The sequence below is a fragment of the Panthera leo genome, chromosome B4, assembly GCF_018350215.1.
Source record: "Panthera leo isolate Ple1 chromosome B4, P.leo_Ple1_pat1.1, whole genome shotgun sequence".
Lineage (NCBI taxonomy): Eukaryota > Metazoa > Chordata > Mammalia > Carnivora > Felidae > Panthera > Panthera leo.
This window is the reverse complement of record NC_056685.1, coordinates 134247658-134260826: the sequence shown is the minus strand read 5'-3', so window position 1 is coordinate 134260826 and position 13169 is coordinate 134247658. Positions and strand designations below refer to the sequence as shown.

The 13169-nt window shown below is 46.2% G+C and overlaps 1 protein-coding gene and 1 long non-coding RNA gene across 4 annotated transcripts in view; one reads left to right on the top strand and one right to left on the bottom strand.

Annotated features, from left to right (window-relative positions):
- Positions 1 to 13169, bottom strand: part of MEI1 (meiotic double-stranded break formation protein 1) — a 78270-nt gene that overhangs the window by 13185 nt on the left and 51916 nt on the right. For all 3 annotated transcript variants that reach the window (XM_042947965.1, XM_042947967.1, XM_042947966.1), the window contains 6 exons: positions 7822 to 7987; positions 6589 to 6693; positions 4721 to 4831; positions 4240 to 4400; positions 1437 to 1518; positions 1074 to 1249 (listed from right to left, as the gene is read on the bottom strand). In XM_042947965.1, the coding sequence (XP_042803899.1) occupies positions 1074 to 1249; positions 1437 to 1518; positions 4240 to 4400; positions 4721 to 4831; positions 6589 to 6693; positions 7822 to 7987 (801 nt within the window). The remainder of the gene's footprint in view (positions 1 to 1073; positions 1250 to 1436; positions 1519 to 4239; positions 4401 to 4720; positions 4832 to 6588; positions 6694 to 7821; positions 7988 to 13169) is intronic.
- LOC122225194 lies at positions 11349 to 12546 on the top strand. Its single transcript, XR_006205143.1, has 3 exons — positions 11349 to 11478; positions 11594 to 11738; positions 12374 to 12546. It is a non-coding gene; the product is annotated as an uncharacterized LOC122225194 (long non-coding RNA).

Genomic DNA, 13169 nt, shown 5'->3' with positions numbered 1-13169 from the left:
CTCGGCTATCAAAAAGAATGAAATCTTGCCATTTGCAACTACGTGGATGGAACTAGAGGGTATTATGCTAAGCGAAATTAGAGAAAGACAAATATCATACGACTTCACTCATGAGTACTTCAAGACACAGAACTGATAAACATAAAGGAAGGGAAACAAAAATAATATAAAAACAGGAAGGGGGACAAAACATAAGAGACTCTTAAATATGGAGAACAGAGGGTTACTGGAGGGATTGTGGGAGGGGGGATGGGCTCAATGGGTAAGGGGCATTAAGGAATCTACTCCTGAAATCATTGTTGCACTATACGCTAACTAATTTCGATGTAAATTAAAATACATACAATAATAATAATACAATACAATATAATACAATACAATACAATACAATACAATACAATACAATACAATACAATGATCTCCAAAAGTCCTCTAAGCTGTGAAACATAAAGCCCTCTGGGGTACACATCTACTGTTTTGGCTTACACAAAATTCACTCCTCCTTTTTCTGCAAACAGTTTTCTTTTGTGGAACTATCCCTCTTTCATATTCTGTCTACAAGGGTAATAGAGAGCTGACCGCATGGCCCCAGACTCCGGGAGAGGGCACTGACTCAAGCCACATCAGCCAGAGCATCCCATGGCCCAGCCACAGTGATTGGCACATTACCCAAGCCAGACTAATGAGACTCAGTTCTGAGGACTGCTGGGAAACAGAAAGTCTCTTGCTGCTGGAAGGATATAAGCCAGGTGCTGCTGTTGGTCATTCTACCATCCCATGAGAATAAAGCTAATAGAGAAAAATGCAGAACCAAGACATGGAGACAGAGCTCTGATGACACTATCTGGGCCTCTGGGATCCAACTGTGCCTGAAGCCAGTAATGACCCCTGACCTTCTCAGTTATGAGCCATTTTCTGTTTCATTTCTGTCACTATAACTTTAAAAGTCCCAATCAATCCACCCTCTAATCCTAGAGGAAATACCAGGTCCTTGACAGGCAGCCACTCCTCCCTACTGTTGTTCTGGGAGAAGCAGACTCCACTGCCAGGGTCCCACTTGGCAAGGGCCTTACCTGCACCAAGAGGTTCTGCAGTCCGATAACCAGGGACAACACTTGTGATGTTCCCAGCGGAGCGAGGGCAGTGTCCTCAGGGGCCGGTGGTGGCTGGGCCCCTGAGGGCACCAGGGCCACAAGGGCAGAGGAGAAGCTTTGTTGCAGGGCTGTCCGCAAGAAGCATAAGATGGCAGCTGAAAGCAAGAAACTCCTTCCAGTCAGTTCCCGCCTCTTTCCCTACCTTCCACCTAGCTCTGTCACAGTGGGGAGACAGTGTAGATAATAATGGGGTGACCATCAGCTAGTCTGGGAGGGGTGGTCCAATCTCACAGTCTAAGGGAAAAGCTCATCTTCTCCTACTCGAGGATCCTGGGGCCATACCTGAGAGCAGTGCAGCCTTTTTCTTCGGAAAGCTGAGGACCTTCAATACTTGGTCCAGTTCCACGGACAGTGTCTGGTGAACCTGGCAGGGTAGGGGGTGAAGGGGTGACTCCCACATTCTGGCAGCTTGAGCAGATGATAACCTGTCCCAATATCTCTTCTATGCACCCACACATACCCACTGCATCAAGAGGGACAAAGGAGGCCACACAGTCTTGTGAGCCCACCAGTCCTCGATTCAGGAGTGTAAGGAGGTGAATTAAGCCTGTACACAGAGAACACTTCTTCCCCCAAATCTCCTCCATCGTCAAGGAACTCCTCCAGAAGGGAGCCTGCCCGGCCTCATCTGTGATTCAGTCTCCATCTCAGCCCACCATCCAACTAACTTAGATCTAGAGTCAGCCCAGAATCAAAATCCTGGCTCTGCTACTAGCTAGCCTGTGGCCAAAGGGAAGTCACTGCACCTCTCCCAGCCTGCCTCACTTTCTTCATGTATGAAATGGGAATATGCCACTTGCTTTCACTCCCTCCAGAACTATTGTGAAGAATGGCTGAGGATCAGCATTGGTGAAGGTGCTCTTTAAAATTAAAGCAACGTCCAAACTGACGGGTTAGCTGGAATGGTAGGTTCAAAGCTGAGTCTGGCTCTGCTCTCCTCACCCATCACACATGCTGCTTCGAGGCAGGAATTACTTCTCTATTTGGATGCATCACAGTTTGACACAAAGCAGTTCCTCAAAAATACTTGTTGGCTGGTGGATCAGCAGGTTCTGGGCAGAAGAACCAACTTGTACAAAGGTATTGAAATAACATACCAATGTAAAGTGTAATAGAGGAAACTGTGTGGGAGTTATTTGGGAACTCTGTGCTATCTACTTTTCAGTACACCTAAAACTCTCTTAGAAATAAAGGCTATTAACAATGAATCAATCAATCAGAAACAAACTATCAATGGTATGAAGATGTGAAAAAGCAGAGCTGATCTGCAGAAGAGCCAACAGTTGGTCAAAGGACAGAGAAGGAGGGTGGAATGGCAGTAAGTTAGGCTGCCGAGGGGCCAGGTGAGCAAGGTCTCAGTGGCCATGTGGAGAACAGAAAGGCTGCTGGAGGAGTGTGGGCTCTGGAGGGCAGACAGACTGGCTGCAGGGACAGAAGATATGCCAGGGGCCAGGAGACTGAAGAGGCCACATTAGTGGTAAGGACAAACCATCAGGCCTGAGCTAAGGCAGTGGGAAGGACTTAGAGAGGAGGTGGTTAGTAGGTAATTGGCTGGGTGTGAGCTGAGGACCTGGGCAGAGCCAGGCACACGGTGTAGGCTACCACCCAGGGAAGTGACTGCAGGGGTAAGGGTGGGCCCAAGAAAGGGAGAAAAGGTTCCTGTCCTAACTCAACGCCATGGACAACAACCAGAAGACCAGTTATAGAATCGATCTATCAGAGCTTGCTGCTACCTTAGAGGCCAAACTAAAAATGGCTTCAGGGGCTCCTGGGTGGCTCAGTCAGTTAAGCATCTGACTCCTGATTTCAGCCCAGATCATGATCTCATGGTTCATGAGTTCAAGCCCTGTATGGTGCTCCATGCTGACAGTGCAGAACCTGCTTGGAATTCAGTCTCCCTCTCTCTCTGTCCCTCCCCGTTTGCTTTCTCTCTCTCTCTCTCAAAATAAATAAACATTAAAAAATTAAAAAAATAAATAAAATAAAAATGGCTTCATAAATGAGTGTGTGCCTGGCACTAGACTGGCACAGGGCTAGGCACAGTGAGAAGATACATCAAGGCTAGAAGATGTTTCTACCCATAAGGAGCAGCCAGGCTTAGAGAGGAGACACCAGAATGTGGAGCAGCCCTCAAAGGAGCCCATTCAGGGCACTATGATGACAAGGTCCTATATAGGGGGGGCAGGTAGGGACTGAGAGGAAGGGAGGTGATCTGTTGGTGTGTCCACTGCTCCCCTGTTCCCTGCATTACCTTCTCCAAAAATCACAACAGCTTATACATGTCTGGCATTTCACAGCTTACCATCCAGTACTACAAGGCCACAGGCTGGCTTCTGCCTTCCTGTCCGATCTGACAGTCACTCTCTACATTCTAATCACACAGTCACTCACCAGTCTCCAAACATGTACACTATGTCCTAAATTTGTGCGGCTTCCCGTCTTTGCTCATACTGCTCTCTTTACCTTGAATGCCTTTCCCCGCTATCTTTGCCTGGTACAGTTGTACTTACTTTTCAAGGCTTTGCTTAAAGAGTACAATATAAGTTTCCGAAGTGTGGGGTACATGCTGTATTTACGTCCTATTCCTCTGTGCCTAGAACACAGCCTGGCAGGTAGGTGATCCATGTGTGATAAATTAATGTAAACCAACCTGACAACCCTGGTTTTTTCCCCATTTTGCAGGCAAGGAAACTGAAGCTCAGAGATGTAAATTTTTTTTTTTTTAACCTTTTATTTATTTTTGAGACAGAGACAGAGCATGAACGGGGGAGGCGCAGAGAGAGAGGGAGACACAGAATCGGAAGCAGGCTCCAGGCTCTGAGCCATCAGCCCAGAGCCCGACGCGGGGCTCGAACCCACGGACCGCGAGATCGTGACCCGAGCTGAAGTCGGCCGCCCAACCGACTGAGCCACCCAGGCACCCCTGAAGCTCAGAGATTTAAATACCTTGCCAAGGCTACTCAGTTAAATACCTTAGCAAGGTCACTCAGCTAATAAGCCACAAGGCTGAGACCAGAACTCAGGAATTTTGTCACTCCTCTGTGTGCCACCCCATGCCCCAAAGCCACAGGGCTTAGAGACTAACCTGCAGACTGCCATCGTGCTGCTGAGCAGAGAAGGAGGCGGCGAGCAGCCAGGCGGAGCAAAGGAGTGCAGTCCTGGGAGAGTCCACCTCTGTCCAGGTGAGAGCCAGAATCTTCTCCAGAAGTTCTATCAGAGCCGTGCTGCTAAGGAGCACTGCGGCAGCTATAGACAGTTTGGCAGGGCGAGAGCCACATGAGTTACACAGGAGACCCTGCTCAGCACCAGCATCATTATTAGCACATGATGGGGACCTCATGCACACACGGTGAATGAACAAAAGACTCAGCTTGAGGTTCTAAGGGTTTCAACTTCATTCCAGAACCACAGGATATCAGAACCAGAAAGGATCTTATGGCTATCTGGTCCAGACATCTCCCCCTATATATTTCCATAAGAGAAAAAAAAAAAAACTAAGGGCAGCAATGGCCACAGACACTGCCCAGCACCCTTCCTCTTCGCTATCTCAGCCTGGGCCCCGGTACCTCTTTTCTGACTGCTTGGTGTGGTCTGATGAAGGCTCCAATACAGGAAGTTGAAGGAGGGCTGCAGGATATCCACATCAGCGGGGCTGCACTTCCCACACAGCTTGCTCACTGCAAGAGAGTCCCCAGGAACCCCATCACCTAAGCACTCCATGGCTTTAATGTGCACCAGCACTCACAATTATCACAGATAATGCCCTTCCTCTGGCTAATTTCAGATGTCAGTCTGTCAGTCTTAGGGACCAAGCACAAACTAAGTGTCCCTGGTAATAACAGCCAATGAAAAGAAACACAGTACCAAACCTGAAGGCATGTTCACACTCTCCATCTGAAAAAAAAATTCAGGCAAGCAGCCCATAGCTGCATGTTAGAACAGACTGCACAAGTTTAGGTGATCAAAAGGCATCCCATAACAGCATTCATGCCAGCAAAGACTCCATGATGAGAGTCTGCAGAGGTCATCTAGGCCAGCTTGCCACCCCTAGCAGGAAGAAGATCCAGCCTCTGAAATCTTCCAGCAATGGGGCATTCACCACTCTCCCGGAGGACTCCACCACCATCAACATGCAATTCCCTGAACCTGCCATATTCTCTCTTTCACCCTCTCTTTCGCCCTCATCTGGCTAACTCCTTAACACCTATTCAGCAATCAAGATTCAGCTCAAAGTTCACTTCCTCCGTGAAGCCCTCTGTAACTTAAACCAAGATGAGATGCCTCTTCATGATCCCCAGCCCTCATCAGAACAGTTACTACACTGTAGAATAGACATCTATAGAACATTATCCCTTTCCTCCTAGGATTCACCACTCTGCTCCCCTGCCCCTATTGCCTCAATATGAAACCTACCTAGGTCTCCATTCGCTGTTTTGGCAGCCACATCACACAGCCACACAGACTTCTAATTGGCTTATGGTCCATCAGACAAGCAACCCCCTTCCTCAACTCTGTCCTCTACCTGCAATGCTCTCAAATTAAAGTACTCAAGGATTATATATAAATGTATATTACATTTCACATGTATGTTTCAGGTTGTTACTCTCCGCCCCCCCCCCCCCCCCACCGAGGCCCTTTGACAGCTGGTTTGATTTTGTCATATGCAGTTTTCCCTCCCAGCTGAGTGTTACCCTTGATCTGACAGATAGGCTGGGGTGACCAGCATCAGACCAGGCCTAGAGGCCCTTTTTAAGTCTATCAGGCCTGGGATCCAGGCAGGGAAAGAACCAACCCCCTCTGTGGCCAGAGTGCCTGACAGTCCATAGTACTGAAGAAATGCCATTTTTTCCCTAGTAATTTCAATCTTTCTGCAAGAAACCTTTCTAAGGATGGTGCTTATGAAGTGGCAACTGCATTAATGAACAATGAAAAGTCCTAATGAAATTTGGGTATGGGTGGAAGAGGCCTAGAGGACTGTGAACTGAATCATCAGATCCTGAGTCAGTTGTGGAGTGGGGTGGAGAACTGAGCTTGTGCCAGGAAAAGTGAATCTCCACAGAGAGTCTCCACTGGAGGCCTACTGTGTGCCAAGTATTGCATGGCATTCTACATGTAGCAATCCCTTATCTCAACCCTGCATCAGCCAAGTACTACTGTTTTACCTGTGAGGAACCTAAAGCTAGGTGACTGCCTCAGGTGGCATAGCTAGTGGCTGAGAACAAACCCAGGCGTTCCCAACTCCAGGGCTGTGCCTGTCACACAGTGTTGTGGTTTTGTTTTTGTTTCATTTCCTAAACCCTCCCAGAGTGTAACTAAGAAAGATCTAAAAGATCCCCTAGCAGGAAACCCACGGGAACAGAGTGACCCACTAGCTTCTTTCAAAGAGGTGAATGACGGAATGAAGGAGGAGGCCCAGCCCTGGGCCCTCAGGCACCTTGGTGAAGGAGCTTCATGGCCATGCTGTCCAGCTCTTGCTCTGATTTGTTCTTCAGCTGCACCAAAGAAAGGAGGCTCAGTAGCAACGGTAGGTTCCCCGAGTCTGTGAGGAAGAAGGAAGAAGGCTGGTCAGGATACTCAGATCACCCCAAGGTCAGAGAGACATCCCCTACTATAAATGTTTGTTGTGATTCACCCCTACTTCCTGCCTTCTTTGGGCAAAGGGGCAACTGACATACTGAGTGCCAACTCTGTGTTGGGTACCAGAAATTCAATATTTCACTTGGTTCCCCTTGTGAAATAGGGATAGTTATTTCTATTTTGGCCCAGAGAGGCTGAGTAACTTCTCTAAGCTCCCACAGTCAGTTAGTGGCAGGGTCAGAACTTGAACCCAAACCTGAGTTTAGTGCCCACGTTTTTTCAACTATGTTTCCATTAAATCTCATGGCTCTTAAGCATTATCTTCAGTTAGATGTGGCTTATCCTTCCCTGAAGAGGAAGGACTCAGTTCTTCCACATGCCCTTAAATCTACCTCCAAACTTCCATCCTCAGTCAGCACTGGATCTAGTGAACCACAGCTCTCCTCCCACTTCCTCTTACTTGCTTGGAAATTTCATTTAAAAATTCAACTTTTTAAAAATAGGAAAAGACAAACCAATCTCAACTTTTTAGTGTCTTCATAGCATACCAAACATCAAACTTCCTGGACTCCAAGGAGTCCTAATCCAGATTTGGAAACTATCCTTCTGGATTTCACTGGCAGCTTCTAACACATTTCAGATCCACCCCATTCCCAGCCCCTGCTGGCTCCCACTGCCTCCCTGGCCTCCCCTATATTTCCCACTTTCTTCTTCCCAACTGGGGACTACCATTCTTATGACAAACAGCTCTGAGCACATGACAAACTCACAGGGTGAGGACATGCATGCATACATCATAAAAACCCACCTATGCTAAACACACAGCAACATTAAACATAAACACTCTCACACCATACACACACACACACACACACACACACACACACACACACACACAACAAATATGTTGAGCGCTCACTCTCTGATGAGAGGAAGGAGATAAAGTTTAGCTTGATTCCACACTGGCCTGACTTCTCTTTTTCAGAGAAAATTATGATTCTGTCTCCTGGAGCAGACCTCATCAGGGCAGAGATGCCCACCCCTAACCGAGCTTTAGGTCAAAAAATGCCCCCCACAGCTGCAGACTGACCTCCTGAGGGAGAGGCCCCATGTTCCACCAGTAGATGCTGTAGGATCAGCAGGAAGTGGCCTCGGATGAGACCACCCACTTGGACATCCTCATTCCTCCTCAAAAAGGTCCTTAGGACAATCAGTACTTTGCGGGCTGTGTCCACTGGGCTGGAATAGATGAGATCCTAGGCAGGAGAGAAGGAATCCAGAGCTCAGAGGACATCACAGTTGGGGACAGGCAGACAGTTGAGAAGACAGGGGCTGAGGAAGGACCCAGGATGGTAGTGTCGCAAAACCTAGGGAAGGAAGCATTTACTTACTTGGTACCTATTATGTACCAATCTGTTGAATAGGTCCATCCTAAATAGGAAGAAACAGAGACTCGGAGAAATTACTGGATGTGCCAAAGGTCACATAAGCCAGTAAATGGCATAGCTAAGATTTAATCTCCTACCTCCAAGCCCAAAGCTCTTTCTACTTTCCAGGAACCCTGTCTCTGACACATGTAAGTTTTAGGGTCAAGAAGAGGTTACTTCAGTACAGAGGATGTGAAGGGAGGAAAAGAGAGTAGGGGATGGAGATGTCACAGGGCAGGAAAAGGATGGGTTAGGACAGATTCGGGGTAGAGGAAGGGAAGCGAGGACCAGGTCAGGCCCCTTCTCTGCCATGGCATCTGGCTATATTTCTGTCACAAGCTATAAAGGCCTTGGGTTCAGAAGGTGGGAAAGGACGTTGCTTTTTATTTGTTTTCAGAGTTATTTTAATGAGTATATGATAAAGACAAAGCCAGTCAGAAGCCACACCAGAGACTACTCTACTGATAGCTCCTGGCACCTACCAGCTCAAACAAGCCAATTCCTTTGGACAGGCTAACATGCTGGGTGCTATGAATCCAGGGTCACACACAGACTCCCTTTCTCGGGAGGACAGCTTGACACACAGAGAGACATGGCTACAGGGCACCCAGCCAGACAACTCCAGATGTGCTGATCACTGGGTGGCACATGGGCATCTAGGCTTGGCTCTTCACAAACTTCCACAGCTGCCAGAGAAACAACTATAAATCAACAATTGCTCAAATAGGGATTGATAATGTCAGGTGCTGTGATGTGTTAAAACTGTAGCTGTATGTTTATTTATATATTATCTGTATCTTCATAATAACTCTTCCAAGTAGGTGTTAACCTAATTTTTCAAATGAGGTAACAGGCATATTACATAGTTTGCCTATTAAGACAGCAGTGGCTCTATAAAGTCTACTATACTCTGAGTTAATGAAGAACAGGGATGAGGTTGGCTTCATCTTTGTCACCTTGTAGGGACTCAGAAAACATCTCTGGAAGGAGAGGATCACAGCATAGGAGGGCAAGAAGGAATCTCAATTCATTTATATCAACCCATTTTTACAGGGCATGAGGCTAAAGCCCAGAGTGGGTGTGATTTGCCCAGGGTCACAGGGCCCAAGGCCAAACCTGATCCTGGTCCTGGTCCTGGTCCTCCCCCAGCACGTGGCTGCCTAATAGACAGTTGGTCCCTCAGAACCCTGAGTTAAAATGTTAAAGTCCAAAAGGAAGAGGGCTACTCGGCCCCCAGTGGCTGTGGAGAATGCCAGGGGAAGGGGTGCGCCCCACTGTGGGGGTCAGTGGGAAGGCTCTGGGTGGAACAGGGCCCACTCTGCAGTCTCTCCTCCCAGAGATGTCCAGATTTTTCTGGAGCTGGATCAACCAGGGTGATGTGGCCAAGGAGGGAACAAACAGAGCTTCTGTGATATCACTGTTTTTCACATTTAAACAACCTACATGAAAGACCACCCATTGATAAGAGTGGCAATTAGCAGCTTTGTTTTCAGCTGCTAATTACCCATATCAAAACCAGAAATTGGTACCAACAACATATTTTTAGACTCTTTTTCCCTCCTGTGGCTAGAAGCTGGGAAGAAATGGTAAGAATTGTATATATAAACAGATAGCAAAGTTGTTCCTTGCTATTCTTTTTCACCACTGATGTTTCTAGGATCCAATTTAGTGAAAAACTCATTAACTTTAGGTTCCATAGTCATGACCCTTACTAGTTATATGACCTTGAGCAATTCAATAAGCTGCTCTAGATTAACATTCTCTCTCTGATTCAGAGTAAGTCAATGATCAGGGAATCATAGGCTACTGTGTACAGGATAGCAAGAGTGCCTTTACATATTCTTTCCACATATTATTCCTATATATCCACATGTTATCTCCATTAAAAAATTTTTTTATTATGTTTATATATTTATTTTTTGAGAGAGAGAGAGAGTGCGCGCGCAAGTTGGGGAGGGGCAGAGAGAGAGGGAGAGAAATCCCAAACAGGCTCCATGCTGTCAGCACAGAGCCCAATGCGGGGCTCAAACTCAAGAACTGTGAGATCATCCCCTGAGCTGAAACCAAGCCGGACATTTAACCAACTGAGCTCCCCAGGTGCCCCCACATGTTATCTCCATTTTACATATGAGGAAACTGAAGCTCAGAAAAGCTTTCACCTTCCTGGATCTGTATGTATCATCCAGCCCTAAGGATAGATCTTTCCTGTTGAGCTCTAGGCCTGGTGAAGCACAAGGCTCCTCTCTGCCCAGGAAGGAGGGGTGGTGAGGGTGGTTCACATTCAAGGACAAGAACTAGGCACAACAACAAAGGATGGGGCACCTGCTCCAGCTTGTCTGAGACAGCGTCTCTCTAAGGATTTGGTCTCTTGAGATTCGTTTTCTTTTAAGCTTGCTTCCTTTAAGTACTTATGTTTCTTGAAGCTAGTGGGCTAGGATAGTCTTCAACTAGGGAGAGTCTTCACCCTAGAAAGACTCACACTGAGAAAAAACTTGGGTGAGGAAGATAATGAGCTCCATTTTAGACAGAAATGTCAAATAGATGCTTAACTTTATGGGTCTGGAGCTCAGGAGAGAGTCACAGATGGAGGCAGAGATTTGAGTCATCAGCATATAGTAGGAGGCCATGTGAATTATTGACACAGCCCAGGAAGATGACACTGAGTAAAAAGGAAGCTGAGGACAAAGCCATGAGGAACATCAATTTTCAAAGACTAGCCAGAGAGAAAGCAACAAAAGAGACTGGGAGAAGCACCAAGAGAGGTAGGAGAAAAATTAAGAGAGCTAGTATTTCCAAAACCAAGCGTGTGTCGATAAAAAGGAAGTGGACAACCATCAAATAATAACAGGTCATGTAAGAGGAGAACCAAAAAGTCCACTGTAATTAGCCACAAGAATATTGTTGACGATCCTGGTAAGAGTGGTTTCAAGTAGCAATGGGGGCAGAAGTCAGAAGACGGAGGAATAAGGGAGAGTGACAATTTTGCAAGCAGAAAACTACTTCTAGGAGTTGGCCGTAAAAGGAAAAACAAGAATATGGAAAGGGTTGGGAGGGCAGGGACCAGTGAGAACAACCAGGAGTAAGTCTAGAGGGGCTTAGAATCCCCTACCACTCCCACAGCCCATTGTCCTGACCTGAGATTTTTTCTAGCCTCGCCATTCTTTGATTCTTTCCTTCCAATGATGCTTTGGAAGTCCCTGTAAGGTGAGAGAATGAAACAAGCATCTGTGGTTTCCTCAAGGGCAAGGACCAACTGTATCGGAATTATCTTTGTATCCCCAATGCCTTCACCAGCACATGACTGCCTAATAAGTACCAATGTATGTATGATAAAAATGTATGATAAAAGAAATGTGTTTAAATGTATGATAAAAGAAAAAGTGAACAACTAAACTCAAGACCTCTGAAATTCTGCTCCTCCCTATCCTTCTCCAGCCTCAACTCCTGTGACATACCGTCCATACCGAAACCACACCAGACCACTCACCACTGGCCCTGAATTACAGTAAGCACGTCCGTGCTGCTGGGCTGGCCTGGCAGGATCGTCCCTCAGCACTCTCTCTTGTCAAATCCTTTGCAGGTCAGCATTTATGACACTTTTCTGCCCTCCCTACAACCCAAGCACTCTGCCTGACCTTTACTGCCATAGCGTTAGAACAGGCATTAGTGGTCTGTTGTGTCTGATTCTCTCCCTGGCCTGTGCAGCAGGCACTAGGTCCAGTTCTTCCCTGTATCCCCACTGCTTAGATAAACAGCTCCCCCTTTAGTTGGAACACTGGATCAGGGTTGTTTTCTCTTTTGTTCTGAGAGTTTGCTCAGTTTACTCGAAGAACATCAGATAGGGAGTCAAAATCCAGGTTTCAATCTCAACTTTTGTGAACTATGGCAAATCTCTCTAAATCTTTTTTTCATTTATTTAAAAAGAAAAAAATAAGATACCATAAATATCTTTCTCAGAAGAGTTGCTTTTTTGAGAGAGAGAGAGAGAGAGAGACTGACTTAGATCTGTCCAGACCCTTAATTCAATGGGTCAGCAAATATTTATAAATACCTAGTCTATGTGAGAAACCGACCCTGAATGCTTCATCTCACAAAGAAAACCCAGTATCTTAGCTCTGTCCATTACTACTTTCCCTAGAACGCCTCTTGCTTTCCTCCCCTATGAACTGATGCTTTATTTTTAACCCATTCTTTCTCCTTTCTTCTTCCTCCAAGGAAAAATTTCAGCCAAAGCATGAATGCAGCCCCTATCAAGCCAACACATGTGATCTCACAAGATGACAGATCTGAGGGATGGAAGGTGAAGGTGTAACTCCGAGTGGGGAGTGTGTGCATGCGTGCGTGTGTGAATACGGACAGATGTACGTATCTAAGTGAGGTGTACAACATGAAGGTGCTATTTCCGCCACAGTCACCTCAATAAAGTCAATCCAATAAAAAACATTCCAATGAATCATGTTTGTTGATGATTACAAACATCAAAGGAATCCCCACTCTTCCTAGTGGGCTGTGTCAGTCTTCCTGGACTAGGAAAAGGTAAGTAGGTGAGCTGAAATTGAAGGCAGTGGTTTTAAACGAAGTGTCTCCTATGCTGCCGTGCTATAGTCAGTTTATAGTCAGTTTCTAGTGGCAGGCCACTAGAAATCACTCACTAAGTACAAAGTGGTGCAAATGATTTTCTTTTTGAAATAAATAATAAATTACAGCAGTTACCTCTATAATAATGTCACTCCCATTAATTTATTTTCCAATGTGCTTTCTTGAGCGAAAGAAGAAAAGAGGGAGCTAAAGCTAGTGTATTAGAAACTGCAGAAGACAGACAGCCGACTTATGTGATATACCTGATAGGAATTATAGGGATGTCTTAATTCATGAAAAAGCACTAGAGTTTCTCACAATTCTGGGTTTGCCTGAGGGAGTGTGTTGCACACGTAACATTATCCTGTGAATTATGGCAAAAAAGAGGCCATGTCCCTCTATAATCAAACATCTCCATCTACATGCCTCAAGG